The 23,340-nt window shown below is 36.6% G+C and overlaps 2 protein-coding genes across 8 annotated transcripts in view; one reads left to right on the top strand and one right to left on the bottom strand.

Moving 5' to 3' along the window:
* Window positions 1-238: 238 nt before the first annotated feature.
* Window positions 239-11,221, top strand: tcea2 (transcription elongation factor A (SII), 2). The gene is made up of 10 exons (XM_056250007.1): window positions 239-481; window positions 956-1,018; window positions 2,331-2,436; window positions 2,684-2,777; window positions 4,263-4,399; window positions 5,579-5,635; window positions 6,207-6,361; window positions 6,689-6,835; window positions 7,154-7,225; window positions 10,577-11,221. Exons 1-10 carry the CDS (start codon window positions 413-415, stop codon window positions 10,583-10,585), a joined length of 909 nt encoding a protein of 302 aa, XP_056105982.1. The 5' UTR covers window positions 239-412; the 3' UTR covers window positions 10,586-11,221.
* A 10,769-nt stretch (window positions 11,222-21,990) lies between these two features.
* Window positions 21,991-23,340, bottom strand: part of rgs19 (regulator of G protein signaling 19) — a 57,930-nt gene continuing 56,580 nt past the window's right edge. For all 7 annotated transcript variants that reach the window (XM_056249999.1, XM_056250001.1, XM_056250000.1 and 4 more), the window contains one exon: window positions 21,991-22,927. In XM_056249999.1, the coding sequence (XP_056105974.1) occupies window positions 22,739-22,927 (189 nt within the window). In that variant the 3' untranslated portion in view covers window positions 21,991-22,738. The remainder of the gene's footprint in view (window positions 22,928-23,340) is intronic.

The following is a 23,340-nucleotide window of genomic DNA, read 5'->3' as shown; positions in this document are numbered from 1 at the left end:
AATAACGTACCTTCCGTCTCATTTGTCATTCAAATGTCCTTGCTATCATTTCGCTCCTCTCGTCTTGGCTCACGAATTAAACCTGACTGAAAAAGACGCGGTTCTTGGTTTCTCTGTGTCGGTGTGTAGTTGACTCGAGAACCACTCTAACTGATTCAGTCTGATTCGTAAACGAGTCGTTCACACCGATTTTATGAACAGGTTCGTTTGAAAAGATTCGATTCAAAAGAACAATTCGCTCGCGAATCGGTCATCGCTAAACAACAGACGAGAGCGGAGAGAAAGGCAGTGGATTCCTCTCATACTGCCACTAAAAGAGACACACACACACACACAGAGAGACGGGCGCATTTTCACACATAAATGGAGGCACGTCCATCGGGCGCCATCAAACGGCCCTAAACCTGTAAACATGGCGAAGGACCAAGAAGTGGAGCGCATCGCCAAGAAGCTGGACAAAATGGTGCACAAGAAAAACACTGTAAGTGTGACATATTTCTTTATTCCTAGCATCTGAAAAAACGGATAGGGAAGAACTATTGATTTCATCCACGCGCTCTTTTCTGTTTGTCTTCATAAACAAGCACGAGATCTACTGTGATTATCACCTGTTTCATCCTCATCCAGTCAACCACCGGGCTCGTATTGGTCAATTTTCATACACAAGCACACATTTGGCGTTTATACTCTCATGTTTGAAGCGTTTGGGTATAACTGTGATGAGCTGGCAGCTGGTTGTTCTCCAAATTTCTCCAGCGGAAACAAAAGACTCATTTATCCAACACTTCACGCCAGTCAGTCCCAGTTATGTCCCCAAAACACAGCATTTATGTGCAGACTGGCTGTGTTTTTCTATGTATGACCCAACCTATAGTCGAAGAAGCCAGTGTTTACGAATGCATTTGAGAAGTTGTTGTGTAACTGTCTTTTCTCCTCGATGTGTTTTTATCTTCAGGATGGTGCTATTGACCTGCTTCGGGAGCTGAAGAACATGAAGATGTCTTTAGAGACCCTACAGGTATCTCAGCTGGACTGGAGACAAGAGCATGTGCTGTGTTGGATTACATAATCATCTCTTTCTCTTCCAGTCAGGGAATCCCATGATTTTGTTCTTATTGGCTATATGACTGATTGTACTATTTCCGCAGTGTATAGTATGTAATCTATGTAGTATGCAAAATGTATGCATGTATAGAGTATCTGGATAAATTAGATTTGTCAAAAAGTGCAGTAGTATATTGCATGGTATATACCACAATGTGATGTGCTCGGCCTTCCATTTCTATTATGATCAATCAATCCTGTCTTTTTTGACTCATTTGATTATATTGGTAAAAAAAATACAGGATTTAAAAAAAAATGCAAATTATATATAATTAATAAAAATAAACATTTTAGTTAAGAAAATAGTAGACAGTGTACACAGTACATGCTGCAGTATGTTAGTATTTCATTCTGAACAGAGCCACTGTGTTTTTCAAATGTGGTATTCAATATATTTTTCAACTTTATATGCATGTTATACAAGTTTGTTTACTGTAGTGTTATGTAGTATATTGATTCAGTCAGTATGTATGAGTGGAGTTGATGTACAGACAAACAGACCTGAGGAGAATTTCAAACACAATAGAGCAGCTGCATGCAGAAGAAAAATGAATACACTGGGGGAAAGATGTTTGTTTAAGGCCCCTTCACACCAAGAATGATAACTGTAAAGAGAATGATAACTATATTAGCGTCCACACCAGCGGACGATATTGTTCTGTTTATTCTAAGCACGCGCTGCAGTTTACGTCGCCTGTCGCTTCAAATGCTCAAGCTCTTAAAAGCAGGATTGGCTGTCAGAGGTTTTTATCGTTCATCAGCTGGAAACAAATTGTTTTGAAAGTGGTTCCAACATATTCATTCCTCTGTTATTACTCTGCTATTCATTTATATTTAGAATGATATATATTTTTTAGAACTATAATGTTAATAATTATCGCTCTTGGTGTGAACGGGCCTTTAGTCTTTTCAGATCAATGCCTGATGTAATGTGATTAGAATTGTAAAGGATATCATGCCTAACACTAAATGTTGGTCAAAATCTGAAAATCTCACGCGGACATTTGCTCATTCTTTTATTTACTTACAATCCCCTCTCTTTTGAGCATTTTATACAGAAGAGTGACCAGTTAGTCAAAGCTTAGTAATGAGCTACTGGATGGTAATTTTAGAACAAAATGTATCAAGTTACAATATACCACAAATTGGATTTTGTGATAGTCCACTGTTAAATTTATTATAACAAATATGATCTTCCCATTGTTCCAATGTGGCGCACGTTGCAGTCGACACGGATCGGGATGTCAGTGAATGCAGTGCGGAAGCAGAGCTCGGAAGAGGAGGTACAGACACTGGCCAAATCACTCATCAAGAGCTGGAAGAAACTGCTGGGTACTGCATCTCCATTCACACCCAGACATCTTAAATAAGACCTTTTAGACAAGCGTTTCCCTGAGTGAATGAAAATGATTGAGAAGGACACGGAAGATTTCCATTTGAAAAAGTGGTGGCACAAGGCTGCTGTCTGTTTGCTTTCTTGCTCTTATTATCTTAAGGATGTTACAAGTTAACTTGTTGATAGTAAATGCAATGAGTGTGTATAATGTTAAAGCTGGATTGTGAATCTTCTTTCATGTAGATGGTTCTGAGGCTAAATCAGAGGAGAAGAAAAAAGGTGGATCTCCTCTCCAGTCCTCGTCTTCTAAAGACTGTCCTGGATCCAGTGACTCCAGGTGTGTGGGATCTATTTTGTAAATACATATTATAGATCTTATTGTGAACAATTCTATGGAAGCTTGTTTTCACCTCTGAATAAAAAATAAGAGGTAATTGCTACAAGTCAGAATTGCAGGGTATAAACTTGTAATTGCAAGGAAAAAAGTCAGAACTGCGGGATATACACGCGTAATTGTGAGGAAAAAAGTCCGAATTGTGGGATATAAACTCTTAATTGCAAGGAAAAAAAGTCCGAATTGCGGGATACAAACTCATAATTATGAGGAAAAGAAGTCAACATTCCAGGATATGAACTCATAATTTTGAGAGAAATTCAGAATTTCGAGATATAAAGTCATAATTGCAGGAAAAAAGTCAGAATTGCGGGACAAACTTGTAATTGCGAGAGAAAAAAGTCAGAATTGTGGGATATAAACTGGTAATTGCAGGATATGAACTGGTAATTGCAAGAAAAGAAGTCAGAATTGGTAGAGATAAACTTGCAATTGCAAGAAAAGAAGTCGGAATTGCAGGATATAATCTCGTAATTGCGAGATATAAACTTGCAGCTGCGAGAAAGTCAGAATTGCGAGTTTATATCTCGTAATTGTGAGGAAAAAGTCCAAATTGTGAGATGAAAAAGTCCAAATGATCTTTTACAATTTTTATTCCATGGCAGAAATAATCTTCCATACAATTAATCTGTGCATGTTTCTTAAAACAAAAAAAAAGATTGTTTAAGAACATAATCTTCAAGCTACTTGTCACTAGTGGTTGATTGGATCTGTATTTTTAGATGGCCGATATATACAGTCAAACCAAAAAATATTCAGATATCATTTTTGATATTTTTTACTAGTGGGTGCAGGACACTAGTTAATTTATGTAAGTGAGGATAGGAAAATAAAGTAAACTGTGACATATGATACCCAAAAATTCTTCATACAGTGGACTACCAGTAAAATGTATAAAAATTTGGGGCCAAAAATGATTCAGACACTTTGAGCTGACCATGTTTTGCTTCAGTGTTTTTTTTCTTTAATTGCTAATGCGACCATTTTACACCACAGACTGAACAAAATGAAGCATTGCGGGTAATTGGTTGACCTAAATTGGTATTATCTAATTGTGTACTTAAATTTAACAGCTGACAGCTATTCAACCTAATTCATGTGTGAGACAGACTAACAGAAGGATGGCCAAAACCAACTGATTTGAGAACTGAGTTCTTGTCATATTTTATTACCATTTTCTAAACTATAGCGAATAAACTGAGAATATAATGTGAGAAATGTTGAAGGTGTCTGAATAAATTTTGGTTTGACTGTACATATCACACTTTATTTAATTTACATTTACTAAAAAGCATCATTAACTATTAAAAAATGTGGACAAATTAAACATTTATTCTTTAGATAGCAACTTCTTAATCCTATTATAGTAATTGTGGCAAATAAAGTAAAGTTTTACAAAACAGTGAAATGTTTCCTCTTGTTGACTAGTAACAAACAAGAGACGCCAAAAACTCCCACCACCCCAGTCACCCCAAAATTCACCTCCTTCCCCCCTGCACCCGTCACGACAGACAGCGTGCGCACTAAATGCAGAGAGCTGCTGGTGGCGGCCCTACAGACTGATGGTAAGCCATGAACACAAGTAATTGTAAGTTCATTTTACTCAATTATAAATGAAAGTTCATTGCACTTAATTAAACAAAGTTACATGAACTCTAACTGTGAAATTAAGGGAACTAAAATGTTGAAATTAAGTGTTATAAAATGTATTTTTTACAAAAGTTGACCAAAGGGCGAGATCTGTTATTGTTTCGATTTCATGTTGGGATTTAATTTGAATGTAATGGTTTTACTTAATTCAGTTAAATTTCAGCTACACAGTGTATTTTAGTTTAGTTATTTAATATTTAGAAATATACATTTCTAATATACATTTGTTTTTAGTGAAAATCAAGTAAAACATGTTCACATTTGTCATAAATATTGGTTTTGACCTTACAAAATGGTTTATAGCATAAAATGAGGAGTTGACACAACTCATTAGGTCTTACTATGTGGATGAATTACTATACATGTATTTATAAGTTATATAGAATACATGTAATTTTATTATATTAAGTCCTGGTTTTACTGATAGAACCTAGGGTTCCAGGATTATTATGCTTTTTCGAATATTACCTTTTGTGCAGTGTGTAATATAGCTGTTTGCGAATGTGAAAGATTTGAAAAGTTTTAAAGATCAAAGTGCATGACGAATCGAGTTATTGTCCCCTAATAGAAAGAATCGGTTCTAAACTGGTGAAACAAGTCATCAGCAATTCCAATTCCCTGTTACACACCTACATAACAATGTAACAAATTAGCATAATGCCAGCCTATGGTCTTCATTGGCTGCCCGCGAATGACGTCTACTTTGACCCGCCCTCCAACACTGTAGTTGTAACTGAGAGCTGTAAGAGTTTGGGTTGTGTTGTCGACAATGCCAAGAAGATGCTGTTTTCAGCGCTGCAAATCCACTTTGCTGCACTTCACCAGGATGAGGATTCGCGTTGGAATTAATATGGAAAAACCAGCACCACCGTAACAGTTTGTATCAAGCGCTGAGGATGCCGCTGAAATTCAGATAATGGGTGTTTCTTTTTTGACACACGCTTGCAAGCCGTAGACCAATCACAACAGACTGGACCATCTGTAGGAGACCATGTAGGAGACCTCCGAAACAATTAAAATAGCATAATAGGGGCGTGTTAAGCATAAACTGGTTTTACATTTTAAGGAAGTTATTCTTTGTATATATTTCTCAGGTGATCACCAGACAATCGGAGCAGACTGTGAACACCTGGCAGCACAGATTGAAGATTATATCCTTCTCATTACCACAGTTAGTTGGTAAAACAGTAATGTTCTGAAATATTTTGACAATAAAAAAAAAAAAAAAGTTTATTTAAATATATTTTGGGAAACCATGATAATTTGTTTTTATGAATATAAAGAGCAGAATTTATTTGAAGTTGGAATATTTGTTACAGTGTGAATGTGTCTACTGTCACTTTTTAAAAATGTGTCCTTTTAACAAAAAACAAAACAAAAAAACAAAATAATGTACTGACCCCAAACTTTTATTTTGAATACACAAAAACTGAATAGATAAAGATGCATTTTGCCTGCAAATTGTGTAGTTCAACCCATCTACCAGCAGGGGTCGTGATAATCAGCCAAACCTTGACCTATTACCCTAAACAATGTTTTGATGGCTCCACAGTGTTTACACTTTTCATTGAAAGCCGCCAACAAATGGGTTTACTTGCAGTAGTCTCTGCATATATATATATATATAAATATTTGAAATATATGAAAAATTGCTTGCTTCCCCTTGAAAGGAGAAAGTAAAATAACGACTTAGTGCTTCCTTGACTGGACTTCATGGCACACGTATCTACCAGGAGTTTAAATCCACTGACATAAAGTACAAGACCAGACTGAGGAGTCGCATTTCCAACCTCAAGGACCAGAAAAACCCAGACTTACGCCGGAACGTCTTGTGCGGCAACATCTCGCCAGACCGCATCGCCAGTATGACAGCTGAGGTACGTCTGGATCTGATTTTGGCTTGACAAGTGTAAGTCACCACCATGAGATTAAAATGACAATTCTTATTTTTCTTATGGAATATTGCAGTATTCATTCAGTGCACATTATTGTTTATTTTAAAATATACTATAACTTCCACTCCCTCCTGTAGCATCACTTCTTCTTTTCTCTGATGACATGTTTACTGGTCTGGTTCGATAGGCCGTTTCACTCCAATATAAGTCACAATAGGAAAGAAAAGACTACCTGCCATTTAAAGTCTAGTAAACTGCAGCTTCTCTGCAGGATGTGAAGCGTGTTTGTGTAAATTGCGTGTTTGACAGGAGATGGCAAGCGCAGAGCTGAAAGAGATCAGGAAAGCGCTGACCAAGGAGTCCATTCGAGAGCACCAGCTCTCCAAAGTGGGCGGCACGGAGACTGACATGTTCATCTGTGGAAAATGCAGGGGCAAGAACTGCACTTACACTCAGGTATGCTGTGAGCAACTTCTCACAAGCTTTTAGGACTGTTTCATAACCAGAAGCGTTTATACTTGCTATCATTATAAAAAAAAAACAGCCATCAATCTGAGCGTGACACAGCAGTAGGTTACACAAGTATTTGTACTCAGAGGGTTAAGCCACGCTTTAAAAAAGAAAATGGGGGCGGATCAAGTTTCTGAAACACAAAAAGCCCCACATTTCTGTGCTTTGATCCGTTTGCATGTCTGAAAGGAAGTTTGCAAGTGGGCTAAAGCTGCATTGAAGCGTGAAACAAGCAGGAATGTAACGCGCAGTCTCTCCCCGCAGGTCCAGACACGCAGTGCAGATGAACCCATGACCACCTTCGTGCTGTGCAACGAGTGTGGAAACCGGTGGAAGGTAAGATTACCCTACACGTATTGCAGTATTCAGAGTAATCTGGGTTACTGAAGACCTAAAAACTGTCAAATCCATTTATGCCACTGATAAACTTAATGTATTAATGTTACAATGTCGCCACATGGTGGCAGTCTTTATTCACTGTAGTCTAACCTTACAGCGGTACTTCATTCAAAGTTTACCAGCATTACTGACTGCATAAATTGGCTATAAGGAAATTATCAATTTTAGGAGGTTTATATTTAAAACAAGTAGAAAAATGACTATTGAACAAGATAAAATATAGAGAGGAGAATGGGGTTAGTTGTCACAGGGTTTATATTTCAGTAACTATCCACAAGTTTCCTACGTCCCATGAGGCCTTGCGTCAAAAGTGGACGCGTCTTCCGGTTCAAAGTAAAAAAGCGAGACGTGACACTCATTTATTCATTCGACTATCGATTAATCATTAATATTTATATTAAAATGTTTTATTGAATTTATTTAACTTTTTATCAATTAAAAATGCAATGAAAATGTTTTTCCACGATGAGTTCTTTATTACAAGAAGATCAACTTGTGGCAGTTAAACTGGATGTTCGGTTATGGCTAAACTTGAAGATATGCGCTGCTCTGGAACCTGCAGCTACGAGTCGGCGTTTCTTAAACAGAGACCCTCGTTTGTTCCTAAATAATAATAAAAAAGAATCATGTTAAATAGGGCTGATACGCGATATAAAACCGAAATCGCGATACTCAGATCCACGAACAATGTGTCGCGGTGCAGAGAAGGCAGAATCATGACACACCCCTTCCAACTCCCAGAGATATCCTTCCCGTCCAGATCCAATATAGCTACCATATCTTTACTATTGGTATTATTGAAGTTAACATTATAAAATACGTAGACCTACACCACAAAACTAGTTGAGGTTAAATTATTTAACATTGGGCAAATCCAGCGTTATGGACGTGACATGCAGTCAAAACATGAAATATTAATAATAAATTCTCAGAAAATGCATTTAATATAGGCTATTGAAACTTCTGTATATATCATACTCCATTAATAAAGGAGTCCAGACATTAGAAAAATCTAACACATGCATTTTATATTTAATATGAGGGAAATACACATGAGGGACGTGACACAAAAATCTTTAACTTTTAGGTAGCAAAATATTTTTAATTCTGTGAAATGTGTGAATTACACTGCGCAAACCTAAAGTACCCACCGGATGAAGAAGGGTTGGCTCTCCACAGAACATAAAATATTCTTTTTATTTTATTTTTCATGTTCGCATTTATGAGGAAAAAACAATGTTACGGACGTGACAGTTCTCTGAAAACGGCACTAAAAGAGTGCTTTAAAACGTTCACAGAGACCTCAAACGGAAAGCAAGCCTTTATTTAAAGTTAATGTATTCATTTTCGTTTTGTATTAATTGTATCTTAATTTTAATCAATGTTTCATCAACAAATTACCTGGATTTAATAAATAATAAGTAAATATAGCAGACAATAATCAAGACACGGAGGCGCCGGCGCCTGAACTGCAGCTCGTCTCATAAATGAACCGAAACTGAGCATAGTCTACTTGCCTCACAGACCTGAGAAATATATGTATAGCCTATATTATATTATATATACTATGAAATGTTTACTGTGTGTCATTCATGTTCTAAATATATTGCTTCACCGTAGCCTTCACTTAAAATCTTTAGTCTAAGATTGTTGGATAATAAAATTTGCCACTGAATTAGTTTAGTCCGGTTATAGGCCTATGTACAACCGCGAACAGCACATGTTGTCCCTGAGCTCCGTAACGACATCTCTCATAAAGGTTTGCGACTTAGTTTAAATAGTAAAACATTATCCGAAAAACACCTAGCCTCTGCTAAATAGCACACAAAATACCATTGGAATGCTACTTCCGCCGCCTGGCCGGAAGTTGCACCCACTTTATTTTTTACAGTAGCGCCCCCCCGGAAACAGGTGGATAAGATCAGAAGGAAAATTACACACATGCTGGTGTTTCCTAGCACAGTGGTTCCCAAACCTGTCCTCACGGCACCCCAACACTGCACGTTTTCTTTATCTCCCTAATCAAACACACCTGATTCAACTCATCAGCTCATTATCACGGGTTAATGAGCTGATGAGTTGAATCAGGTGTGTTTGAATAGGGAGATAAAGAAAACGTGCAGTGTTGGGGTGCCGTGAGGACAGGTTTGGGAACCACTGCCCTAGCAGATGTCAGTTTCAATCACCTGTTAAAGTACTTCAATATTTTACGTATATTTTTGCTATAGCTGTTGAACACACAATAAAACCTCACTGGCTTACATTAAAAGAAACTATATAGTGATATTAACTTATATTTACTGAACTGTTCTCAGAACATTTTTTGTTTTTTTCATAAAATTTTTTAAATAATTTTTTTTTTTTTTACATTAAGCCCAAAACAATGAGTTTGTATTTTTTTCTGTTACTTTTTACATTTTTATGTTTCATGACTAGTTTTGTCTTATAAAATAATGCTACAATTTTCGTAAAAGAGAAATGGCAGACTCCAATTGGGGCATGTTGTCACAAAGCATGTAAAAGCCACACTTGTTAAATCTTCTTTTTGTTAGGATTTCAAGGTGTCTCTGTATAGAAATTGACTTTTTTTTAAAAGGTACACTGTACCTTAAAGCCCTCTAGCGGTTTTAAAACAAAATTGCATGCATTTTGCAGAAGAACATTGTTTTGGTTGTGCTCCTGCTCTGCAGATTAATATTATCCTACTGCTCATAGAATATTCACTACTAGGCTTAAAAGATATATAACCAGTTTAGATGGAAAGGATCTCAAGCTGACTAGCTGAAGATGTTACTGTAGCTATACCCATTAATAGATTTTTTTCTTTTTTTTTTCTACATTTGTGAAACATTGACATCATGCACATGCGTATTACGTCTTCAGTCTATAGTCGTTTCTTTACAAAGTGACATCGCCACCTACTGGCCTGTGTATATGAAACACATTTTGACAACATTGTCGTCTGTACGCAAAAAAACGCAAAGGAAAACCTTTTCCTTTTTCAGTACATATTTGTCATGTAATTGCACCCTAAGAAATATACAAAGTGATTACTAGCCCCACTGTATACATAATAGATATTCAATGTATCTGAAAAAAGGTCTTGCATATCTTGCAGTTCTGCTATTTTGTTTTGCTGGTAAATGTTTTAAGGATGTTTTGATATCCTTTTATTAGAAAACAAGATATTCAATATACTCCACTAGTTATTATTCTTCATTTAAAGGGGCGAGGGGGAAACATGTTTTGAATACTGTATTTATTGTCTTCTGTTTTCTCTTTTCATAGTTTTGCTAAAGACTAAAGTGAGCAGGATTCTTCATATGAAGAGATGACCTGAATTCATAGTGAAAGGAACTCTTTTTTTTTTTCTTTTCAGAAAAAAAAAAATCTGATGTCTTTTTTTGATACATTCATTTTCATAGCTTTGTAATATATGAGTGTTGCTACTTCAAAAACCTGCTCTGTATTATTTTTTATTATTTTTTACTGGTGTAATGTCATTGCCTTTCATGCACTGCCGATAACGTAGACTCAGTAAGTCAGCTGGCTTGTTCATTCTTGCTTTGCCTTTTGATATAGCGCTTGTGCCTTTTTGCTGAGTGCCAAGTAATTGCTGAAAGATTTGTACCCATTCCTACAATTTTTTTGTTTGTTTGTTTGTTTGTTTTTGAACGTGTGCTTTTCATATGTATATGCAGTTTATGCACTTAGCAGATGATTTATTTAACCAAATCTTGAACGGTTGGTTGCTTTTCCAGAGTTTAGGAAGTCTTAAAGGATAACGGTTAATATTTGAGTCTTAATGTAGGCGGTAGTTTGCTTCTTGTAGACAGCCAGACAAAGAGAAAATCAGAATGTGGTACATGATTGAAGGTTCATATGTATTATATGAATTTGACTGTTTTGCCTCAGTAAATTTGACTAGAAATATTTTGTGGATTGTTTTTTACTTCACTTCGTCCCTCGAGACCCACCTGTATGATATATGTCTATGTATGCAGCAGCAACATATCTTACATGCTCACAGCAGCGCGTCTGTGTATCTATTAGCAGTAAGTCAATGCTTGCTCTGAAGCAGCAGCGAAACAGATCTAGTCTACCAAGACCAAATACATTAACATTGCCATATTCAATAACTAAAAATAAATAAATACTAAAACTAAAATAACATAAAAATAACTAAACATATGCTAAAACTATTCAGAGAGTTGTCATGATTGAAATATCTTTAAAAATATAAAAAAAATGTTGGCAAAGTTACATTTTCAGTAGCCATATTACTCTTGTGTTTTTCAGTAACGTTTCATATTATTATCCATGTTGAAAACAGTTTTGTGGAAATCATACATTTTTATGAATATAAAGTTATATAAAAGATATTTTCGGTCAATTATGATTCGAAAATCCATTTTGATTTCATGCGTCCTTGCTAAATAAAACTATTAAATCTATAAAACTCCTTACTGACCCCAATCTTTTGAACGGTGGGGTGTCAAATATGGTGCTAGGACACATCACAACAGGTTTGACATCAATGCCGATTGGAACCAATGATGTTTGATATTGTTTTGATGTTGATGTTTGTGGAACCACTTACATCGTGGTATCACTGGTATATTCGAGTTGCATGGGTCACATTTTGGAGCTCAATATCCCTCATCTGCATTGACTATATCATTGTATAGAAGACACTATGGAATATTTTCCACAGGGGAAAAAAATAATCAAATGGTGACATTTGAAAAACATGGAGGTGAGTAAATGAATTTGAAGGTATTCTATATTTAGTCTGCTGCTTCTTTTTATTGTGCTTCAGATGTTTTCCACTAGAGGGAGCAGCCAGACAATTCTCAGAGCAAACACTCAACAACTGTGTTCCACTGACATCATCTGTGTGATGTATTAACATGAATACGGTGTTTTAATCCAGTGTTTGATGTCATTGATCCTGAGGATCCTGGTTTTGAATGGAAGGGATCATGGAAGGTCTTCCTAAATAACAGCACATATGGGTTTAGTACCTGCCAGATCATTAAGAAAACAAAGCTTTGAATGTGTGATGGGTTGGAGAATAGGGTGAGAATCTCCCGAGCAACTGTCTCCACAGAGGGGTGTTCAAGGGACAAAATAGCCCCCAGTCATGGGGGAATTAAAGGGTCACTAAGCAAGCATTTAGATCTGCTGATTTCAAATGAATAGCTGGGTTATTTAAAATGCGCAGTGTTTGGAGGAAGTTTCCAGGCCTTTCAAGGGAGTAGTAAACCATGAATGTATAGTCTGTAGGACCCAGCCTCAGGTGAAGAAGAAAGGAGGATTGTAACATATTTTTTCAGAAAGGAGGATTGTAACATTAAGACTGAGTTGTTCTCATTTCTCATCAAAAATGAGTTATGTGCAATGCTTTAATAAAGTAGCAATGACTTGATGCACAGCAAATGCGGGGAAAACAACAATGAAATCTGATCTGATCAGTTCATGCAAATATTTCAAACCATTTATTTATTTAGCTGTTCAGACTACACATAACGGAAAGGCTTTTATTTTTATATCTTTAGTTTTCATGTTAATTTTTGTTTATTTTAAGTGATGCTGTGTTTTTGTAATTTTATCTTTTTAAATATTGCTATTTATTTTTATTTCAGTTTTAGTTTTCCTTTATTTCTAGTTAATAAGTTTAGTGCTTTAACTTAAAGGTGCAATGTGTAATATTTCCGAGGATCTATTGACAGAAATGCAATATAAGATCCATAACTATGTGTTCAGTGGTGTATAAACACCTTACTCAATGAGCCATTATGTTTTTATTAACCTTAGAATTAGACATTTATATCTACATAACCGCGGGCACCCCCTTCTATGAAGGTCGACATATTGTGACGTCATGTTTCTACCGTAGCCAAACGCGAACAAACAGCGCTACAGAGCGCGTTTCGTCACTACCTTGAAAGAGAAGCAGCAGAAAGCTAGAAGCCAGCCATAGACACCGTGAGTAGTGACTTTTCCCTTGTCAGTGGTGTAAAATATGTAGTTGGATTGTTTCATGTAACTTAGTTTTTCTCCCTCGCTGTGTTATGGCTTTGACAATCAGCTGATTAGTACTATTGACCGTAAAACAGTAACGTTACAGGAGTCACCAACCTGTCAATCGCGGTCGACAAGTCAATCTTGGAAGCATTTTAAGTCGATCGCGAAGAGTTTTCAAAACCAGAGAAAAAAAACAATATTTGTAATATATTCATTATTATTTATTAATTTGTGTGTAGTAAATGGTGTCTAGGGGATGCGCGCACCTTTGCGCTCATGCGGACACGTCGAGTATAAACAATACTTTACGCTTTAACCACCTCAGCCACAGTAACAGCTCATATTAGCCAGCTAAACTTTTAAAGGGGTCATATAATGGTACATGCACTTTTTCAAGTTGATTGTACTGAAATGTGTGTTGGCAGTGCCTGTACACAACCATCATATAATGATAAAAATCCATCCAGTGGTTTTGTTTTAATCTCCTTATATGTTTTCCCCTGCCTCAAATCGAGCCGTTCGACCGTGTGACGTCACACAGTCGGACGCCCCTCCCGCGATTGTTGATTGATAGGCGCGTTTCAACACAGACCCGCCCTCGCTCGTGAGAGCTGTCAATCATAGTCCACGCGGACCGGCGCGGTCATTGTTGATATGCTGGAGCACTGTCTATGAGCAGAATGGCGTCTAAGCGATTGTGGTGTTCTGTTCTTGGGTGTAATAACGAACACAGCAGTCATTTTAATGTTCCTAAATCCGAACCGCTGAAGACGCAGTGGCTGAGTTTGTTTTCGAAGGGAATATTCCCCACGAGCAACGTCGTCAATGCTCTCATGTTTGCGCGAATCATTTCTCAGCAGACTGCTTTATAAACGAGGATCAGTATAAAGCTGGTTTTGCTAAGCAGCTGCTCCTGAATAAAGAATCGGTAGCAGATATTCGTGTTCCTGCTGAACCTCTAGAACAACTGAAGTGAGTGTAACGTTTTATTAAACTTTATATTAATATTTATTTCTTTGCAAATCGCTTCACGATGAATGAGTCTAAGGTTTACACTCAGGGTACATTACTGCATGTTTTCTATGTACGACGTTCTCCATATAATTCATAATCCCACGTTTATAATGAACAACACGTTATGGTATTGTGTTACAAACGTGTACGCACAGAACAGAGGGGCGGAGTCAGCAAAGCTCATGATCATTTAAAGTCATATGCACTGAAACGGCGTGCTGAAAACAGAGCTGTTTTTGACCAGGTAAAATAAGTGTTTTCTTACAATACTAATGAGAATTTTTAATTAAAGTATATTACAAACTTTTAATTTAGACCCTAAAGAATCATATTAGCTTGTACAAAAATGGCATTATATGACCCCTTTAATACCCTGTTAGAAAAAATATATAGTTGGATAGTTTCATGTGGTTCTTCTCCCTCGCTGTATTATGGGTTTGCTATGTGGGGAGAAATGTGCTGGTTACGTTCGTGAGACAATCAGCTGATTACTATTATTATATTATATATTAAGACCCTTGATCCTCACCTGACTATGGCTTCGTAAACTTTGTCCATGATGTGGTTTATAATGGACTGTGGTACAGAAACTTGGCTTACTCTGGCTATTCTCTACTGTCTCAGACGACGATATGTTTGTTCCATTTTAGCCACCGTAGCTTCTTCGAAAGCTTCTTTGAGCAGTGGGCTGGGCCATTAGTACAACTCGCAACCGAACCGCTAGATGACGCTAAAATCTACACACTGCACCTTTAAACTTATTTCAGTTTATAGCCAAGGCAATTTTTCTAGTTTTCATTTCAAGTTTTTCAACTAATATTTTATTTTATTTGTGAAAGTAAAAGGTCTGCAAAGTTGTAAAGACTCCATTCTGAACTGGTGAAACGAGCCATCAGCAATTCCAGTCTCGCTTCCTGCTACATACTGTACCTACATAACAATAAAACAAATTAGCATAATGCCAGCCTATGGTTTTCATTGGCTGCCCGCGAACAACGTCTAATTTGACCCGCCTTCAAACACTAGTTGTAACTGAGAGCTGTAAGAGTTTGGTTTGTGTTGTCGACAAGATGCTGTTTTCAGCGCTGCAAATCCACTTCGCTGCTCTTCAAAAAGATGAAGATTTGCACTAAAATTGATATGGAAAAACCGACGCCACAGTTACCCATTAGTATCACCGTGTATCAAGCACCTCCTAAATTTCATATAAAATAGGCGTTTCCTTTCTGACACACGCTGCAATCAGTTGACCAATCACAGACTGGGCCATCTGACCAATCAGAGCAGAGGAAGCTCTTTGAGCAAACTGTTTTCAGACTGTGAGAAATGAGGTGATGCTTCAATGTATATTATGAGAAAATTAAAGTGATTTTTGACTTTTGATTCATGTAAACCTGTAGGAGACCTCCAAAACAAAACTAGGAACCTTTAAAAATAGCATAATGGAGGCATTTTTTTTTTAAAGAAACATGGATGAATCATTTACAATAGCCTAATTTAAATATTATGCATTTACAAAATATATTTAAAATGTATTTCGTGTCAACTTCAAGTAGGCTACACAGAGCGAGTTTCTCATTTATTGGTCTATAAAGGGTCTGTTTCTGTAACCACCTTTTAGGTAACTTATCTGTTTTAATGAGTGTTTCCTGAAGAGTTACTCATCTCTGTCCAGATGACGGGTCACTCTCTTTATCACCGGCAGATTCATGTTGGAAAGGCAGCCTGAACTAAGCCTCATGTTCAACTCCAGGAATGTTTGTGGAACTTGAAGGGGGAGGGAAAAATGTCTCTGTGTTGGTATTTCCGTCTCGCATTTTTAGCCATGTGTTTTTTTGGCTAAAAAAAACAACAAAAAAACACCCCCCCCCCCCTACTAAATACATTCAAACTTTATCCGACACAGATGTTTGGACAGTGCTGATATATGTGCAATAGGCACATTCACTGTTTCAGTCAGCGGTCACTTACACGGCAGAAGCGGAGTGTGTAGAGCCGCCTGACTGATATCCGTGTTTGTTTTGGCAATATGACATATTTGTGCTCAGCGATGGCAGCGAGAAGGATAAAGCCAGAGAAAATCCCTGGGCATTTAAGGATACTAACCTGGCATTTCACACTGGTTTCGATACTGTAGGCTATGCGGTCACGGTTAGCCCATAGAGTTGAAAGGATCAAGTCAACACAATAATGAGACATGTGACGTGTGTAACTAACTGACAGTAACGCGAGGAAGACAGTCTAGAGCTCTTAATGCTATATAGCCTACAAAAAAAAATTCACAAACATCCCAGTCAACTTCTTTAAAGTAAAACCAGATGTGCAGAAGGGGGTCAAGTTAAGTATAAATACTATTTAGAGGGATACAGTAGATCATATTACTTTATATGGTCTTTTCACGTTTAAAATTAAGCAAAAGTGATTCTGCAGCCTGGGTTAATGTTATTCTTTTCCATATTTCTCACTAGTCGTATACTTGACTAGGTTAGTGAATATAGGTATAATTTGGACTTGATTTTGATTGGATCATTGCGCTTTGCTATTGCTGTGATGTGACAGGTTGTCCCGCCCTCACACCAGTAAACGCATCATCAGAGAACAGATTAGGGGAAGTTATTTTGATTAAAGATTACAAGGGTACGTGAATTAAAAAAATAAACAAAATAATGATGTGCACTGATCAATAATTTATAATAAATACTGCACTATTCTGAAAAAAAAAAGAAAAGAAATAGTCAGTTTAGATTTGTATAGTGACTTTAAGAAGTTAAGGGTTCAGTACAGTTTGAAAAACCCCTTCTGGAGGCTGCAGTAAAATTAAATCTCTTGGCAAGCTGTAAATGAATAATAACACATACATGTTTATTATTATCACTATAGTCATATCCTCTCTTTAAAAAAAAACATTAAAAAAAAAAATCTGCAGTCAAAAGTTATGGAATATTACAGACGGGTCCTTGATTAAATCATCTCCGGCAATGAGCTGGCCTGGGATAAAAGGGACCTCAATTCGGCCCAACCACAACATGAAGAGGGCGTCCTGCTACGGCACCCAATGGCGAGGGGAGGTTACACAGTAATGGTGGTCACAGACTTTGGGAAACAAATAAACAAAATAATTCGTCCAGAAATCCATAAACATACTCTTTAAAACATAACTTGATTTATTTTAATACAAAATATAATGATAATGTCAATAAATAAGTGTCCTTAGAAGTCCATGAGTCAGGGACCGTTCTCACTGCTGTATGTCATGGCACTGCAAATCTCGTGAGAATACACGCCAAAGAGAAAACCTCACAGAGTGACCGGAGAGAACGTAAGAAAGAGTGAGGGAAGGCCAATGAGATGCCAAGACTAGCGTGTGAGGTGACAACAAAACCAAAACATATTGTAACAAAGTGACCATTTGATGATGGCGTAATGCAGATGATGGAAACAAACGCATCAGTTATTGACAGACTCACTCCTCCACACATATGGCCTAGTTTGAGACTGTTAGAAGGCTAGGTTAATTTTGGCACCTTAAAGAAATTTATGTAAACATAAGCAGCTCTAGGTCACAGTCTCTGTCTCCAATCAAATACAAGTATGTGAAAGTCTGTCTGTTCTGTGCAGCTGTCGAAAGAACACGAGGACAATTGCTAGTGAGCGATACAACAGATTCAAACACTCCCATGTTGAGATGCATTCATTTTGCGTTCTTTCTATATGCATGGAATATTGGAACCATATTGGTTATTGGCAGATATTAGAGAATTTATATTTATATTGTGATGCTCGTTTCCGCTATTTTTACATATACAGACAAAAACATAGTTAGGCATGAATTTGCATTAATTGCATGTAAAATGTACATCCATTCAGACTACAGTACACAGTTTTAACATAAACTATCAAACTTAGATGTGATGCATATTTCTCAGTCATAAATTAAACAGGTAAGACATCTGTAATAGTAATAATAGTGAATGTGATTTAAATACACAATAACCAGGTTTACACATATATATAGTCAATAAATCCAGTTTGTTTCAATCTGATTCATTTGAACTAATTTAATATTGCTCGTTCCACAGCTAGCCATATGTAAACCATGTTCATATTTTTAATGGAATAAATGTAATTGGTTTCACAGTTAACAGACGTATGCAGATTATAAGCAATCTGAATAAATGCATTTTGAAAATGATTATTTAAATTAAATTAAATAGATGCAAATAGCTCAAATAAATTATGAAATTATTTTTGAGTGCATAAATCATTCCTGTTACATTTACTGTATGTATAACTGACAAATATACATCACAATCATTATTTTTTATTTCGTTGAAAATGTGTAATCCAAATGGATGAAAATTTGAAATGCAATTCAATTACATAAATCTTAAAAGTCTGCCCTTTTTTGAGTGTAGATTAATCTTTAAAAATACTAATAATTAAATATCACTGATTAAATGTTATCTTTGGCACCAAATGATCAAATATCCATAAATTAATATCCATTTTATACTCAACATTTTAATGTTGTGATGCCTTAATTCACTTGTATCATTTAATCAATTCATTTTAGTATTTAATCTTTTTTATTTTATTTTGACATAGTATGGAATTTTAATATCAGCCATGACATGAAAAAGATCAGCTTATCGGTTTTGGGAACGTTTAAATCTGTTGCATCGCATTGGTTACAAAGCGTTCACACTGACAGCGATTTGCAAAGCAATCTGAATTAACTTTCAATGTGACTTGGCAATTTGAGTTGACGTGAGTGACAGTTTAACATTATGCAAAAATGAACAGTGACAACCAGGAGTGAACAGTGGTGCTCATTTGATCAGCTGATACAGTATAGTAAAGTGACCTCTAAACCGCTTTCAGTGTGAACGCAAAGTGCAAGTGATGTGAAATTTTAAGAGGTCCACCAGTAAGCTTCCCTCATTGAGCGTGTCTTTAAAGAGCTTTGTATAACTGAATATCCCTGTGTAATTGAGTGTTCGCTGTCAAAGGCCGCAATGACATTGACATCTCTTCTCCTATTCTCTTAAGTTAACTTTTACCACACAAACGTACACACACACACACACACACACACACACACACACACACACACACACACACACACACACACACACACACACACACACACACACACACACACACACACACACACACACACACTCTCTCTCTCTCTCTATCTGGCTTAAGTTAGACTGGTCACATCATGTCGGACAATAAGAGCAATACTATATATATATATATATATATATATATATATATATATATATATATGTTCATATATAACCATATACACACATATTGTACACACATATTCCAAAATGTACATCTTCATGCACAACTGATGGAAGAAAAAAAAGGCATCAGTCTTTTTTTTTTTTTTTGGTACTACAGTACATGAAGTTCCTCTAAATTTACACATGACTCTTGAAATATCACCACTAGAGTCCTTAATTCAATATACATTTATTTTCTGTACGTATATATTTACAAAGAACCAAATCCTGAAAGTACCAGGCGGATGTGGATGATTTACCTCATTTCAATGTGAAATGAAAGATCTGATATTAAGACTTATTTGCTCAAACCAAAAGAACAGGGGAAAATGTCCGATCAGTGCTGATATAAAAAGACCAACTCTATAACAAAACTCTATTATTGTGGACCCACTCGCACAGTACTGGTTGGTTTCATATTCACATTATGAAATATTTAGTGATGCATACGTTTGGAGTGGTATCACAGCTCACAGTGTTAACATCAATCAAACCGGTTACTCTCCGATATTCCTACTATTTTCTTAAAGGGTTAGTTCACCCAAAAATGAAATTCTGTCCTTACTCACCCTCATGTCGTTCCAAACCCTTAAGAGTCTCTCGTTCATCTTCGGAACACAAGTGAAGATCTTTTTGATGAAATCCGAGAGCTTTCTGTCTCTCCATTGACAGCTACGCAACCGACACGTTGACGCTTCAACAAGTTCATAAAAATATTGTAAAACTAATCGATATGAATTGAGCGGTTTAGTCCAAATATTTTGATGAGACGCGATTACTTCATACGCTGAACCGATTTAATTTTGGCTTTTATTCACATATAAACATTCATCAACTCACACATCAGTTATCATAAACGGAAGCTCAAGAATGTTCGCTTGATGTTGAGAGAAGTGAATGAGGTTCATTCTCGTGTGTTATGCAGCACGTTTGAGCTTCAACGAGAACCAATACGCATCAAGCAGGTTCGGTTGAGCTTCTGTTTATGTTCACTGATCAATGTTTAAATGTGAACAAAAGTCTAAATTCATTTAAATCTGTTTATCATATAAAGAAATCTTGTCTCTTCAGAAAATGTGGTCTAAACCCCTCAATTCATATGTATTAGTTTAGTTTTCCGATCTCTTTATGAACTTTTTAAAGCGTCAAAGTGGTAGTTGCGCAGCTGTCAATGGAGGGACAGAAATCTCTCAGATTTCATTAAACAGATCTTCATTTGTGTTCTGAAGATGAATGAAAGTCTTACAGGTTTGGAACGACATGAGGGTGAGTAAATTATGACAGGATTTTCATTTTTGGGTGAACTATCCCTTTAATATCAAGTGGGTTCAGAGGCTGTTGAAGGCATCTGTAAAAGAAATGAGTTTAAGCACAAGTGCAGATGCAACACCGAGCATTAAACGTGATTAGATGAAGTGTACTGGACCAGTGAAATCAATGAGGAATCGAGAGAATTTTAAAATGGATTTTACAGCAGCTAATGGCTTCTTTTTAAAAAAAAAGGTTTCTGTACAATACTATAAAATACTTTTTCTTGTTCTGACACATTAAAATGTACATTGTGTGAAAAACAGACAGAAAAAAACACTGTGATGACTTGATAATGCAAAAAGCAAGATTTCCAATGGAGGTATGACGCTTAAATTCAAATGCGTTATTCGCTATTATTTTATTAACTTATATTATTTTATTAACTTATATTATTATTCATGAACTTTTATTACAACGACATAAATTGGGGATTAAATAACTGCATTTAATTTTGCCATCATTTTAGAAAGTTGTTTTAGAGGCAGAACAACTTTTTACATTTACCAAGACAAACTATTTTCTGTGGAATAATGTGCACTGACTAATAAAAGTAGTTAAATAAATTTATTTTTGATTTGATGTTGACTAAGAGCATCTGCTTTTGCCTTTCCGACTGAAGAAAAGGCAGGAACATTGAGAAACAGCTCCGCAGAACTGAAGCGAATCAGCTTGCAGAACTGCAGTACCAGAAACTGCTATTCAGGAGGCGCCAGAGAGACTTGTGATTTTCACACACTCAGTCACTCGCTTGCACACAGAGAAACAGCGCGATTGAGCACTCACCACTAACAGTTTGCTCGGTATGGCGTATATGTTCCAGGTTTTCTTTCATTTTTGTACAAGAAAATCAAATCAGGTCACAGTTTAACAAAATAAATAACATTAAAAAACTCTTTTTAATACGTGAGTGACCAGTCTAATTAAGACCATGGCGTTCTTTCATCTCTGTCATGTTTGTTTTATTTAATATCTCTAAAAATGGTGTTCCTCCTCTCTCTCCTATGTTGTTAAGTTGTTGTTATCTGTTCTTTGAAATAAACAGGCCCAAACGAAATCTGTAATACACAGAAATCTGAAACATAATTTAAGTTGATAATGTTTTCAGCTAACAGTACGAGTTTAGTACACTTTTTAAAAAATCACATTTAAATTAATTCCGCAGATTTTCCCTCAAAGTCAGAGCAGAAAATCCGGAAAGTTCCGGAGATTCCGTCTGGGCCTGGAAATTGATTTGCTTTCGAAACAGTGTGTGGATATTTTTGTACCTATTTGTTTAGCACCCGGAAAAAGTGCTGTCCCTCTCTTTTACGATGCCACCAATCACCTCTAGAGCCCTCGCCTCAAAGAGCCAATCAGAGCACAGAGACAGTGGACAGGTCAGGGTGAAGAGAGAGGAGCAGATCGGTCATGCCACTCCAGTGTATGTTATTGCAGAGGCCCTCTCAGCTCTCTTCAACTAGAGACGTCAGGAGATACAAGTAGTGAAGCATGTTTGCTCGAAAAAAAAAAGATTGCTATGAAAATCAGTAGTTGATGCTGGAACGAGGGGAGGAAAAAGAGGATTGGAAAAATGAAAACTGCATTTTCAACCCTGTGTCTTCCAGTTTCAGTCTGTGCAGGTTCAGAAGAAATGTGGGATTCCCTCAAAAATGAGAGAGGAACATGAACTGAGCAAAAAACAAAAAGGATAATCCGACCGTGATGACACGAAAAAGGAGTACTTTCTCCTCGAGTGGTTGTGCAATGAGCGAGACGGAGAGAGATGGGATGGAGAGAATGAGAGAAAGAGGTGGGGGTCGGGGGTCTATGACTCAGACGAGGAGCGCGACCCCCCCTGCACCAGTGATCTGTAGACGGAGGAGTTGAGGAATCGTGGGTAGGAGTCTCTGTGCATGAGGGTGTAGATCTGCAGCTGTGCATCCTCAAATATGTGAGGGGTGGGATCCTGTAACCTCCTGTTGATCACTTCCCTCACGCGAGAGTCCAGACTCACCTTCAAGACAGAAAGACAGCATTGTGAATATTAAAATGCAATGCTTTTTTTTTTTAAAGAGATCATTTTATTGCCGTTTTTATGCTAAAACTCACGGTTAAGAAGGTCAGATTTTAGGATTTGGGTTAATGTCTTTTTAAGCCTGTGTTAAACAATGTTTCAGACGTTTGAAAGGGGCTTTTTAACCCTGAGTTATGAAGGTTTGTTTCGAATTTCGTATGCAAGAATACAGTAAACCAATCAAACGCTTCTCCTACCACCCTTTTTTGACCAATGAATTTTGATTACTTTTCCTGTCATTCATGATCACTGCATAAGTATCTGTAAAATCATTTCATAGAGATACAGGTTGTATTCTACTTGTCTTATTAACTCCATAAATATGCAAATAATAATGTTAACCAAGATAACCC

This window comes from Rhinichthys klamathensis, unplaced genomic scaffold, assembly GCF_029890125.1.
Source record: "Rhinichthys klamathensis goyatoka isolate OS25496 unplaced genomic scaffold, OSU_Roscu_1.1 h1tg000066l_1, whole genome shotgun sequence".
Taxonomy (NCBI): domain Eukaryota; kingdom Metazoa; phylum Chordata; class Actinopteri; order Cypriniformes; family Leuciscidae; genus Rhinichthys; species Rhinichthys klamathensis.
This window is presented reverse-complemented; position numbering and strand designations above follow the sequence as displayed.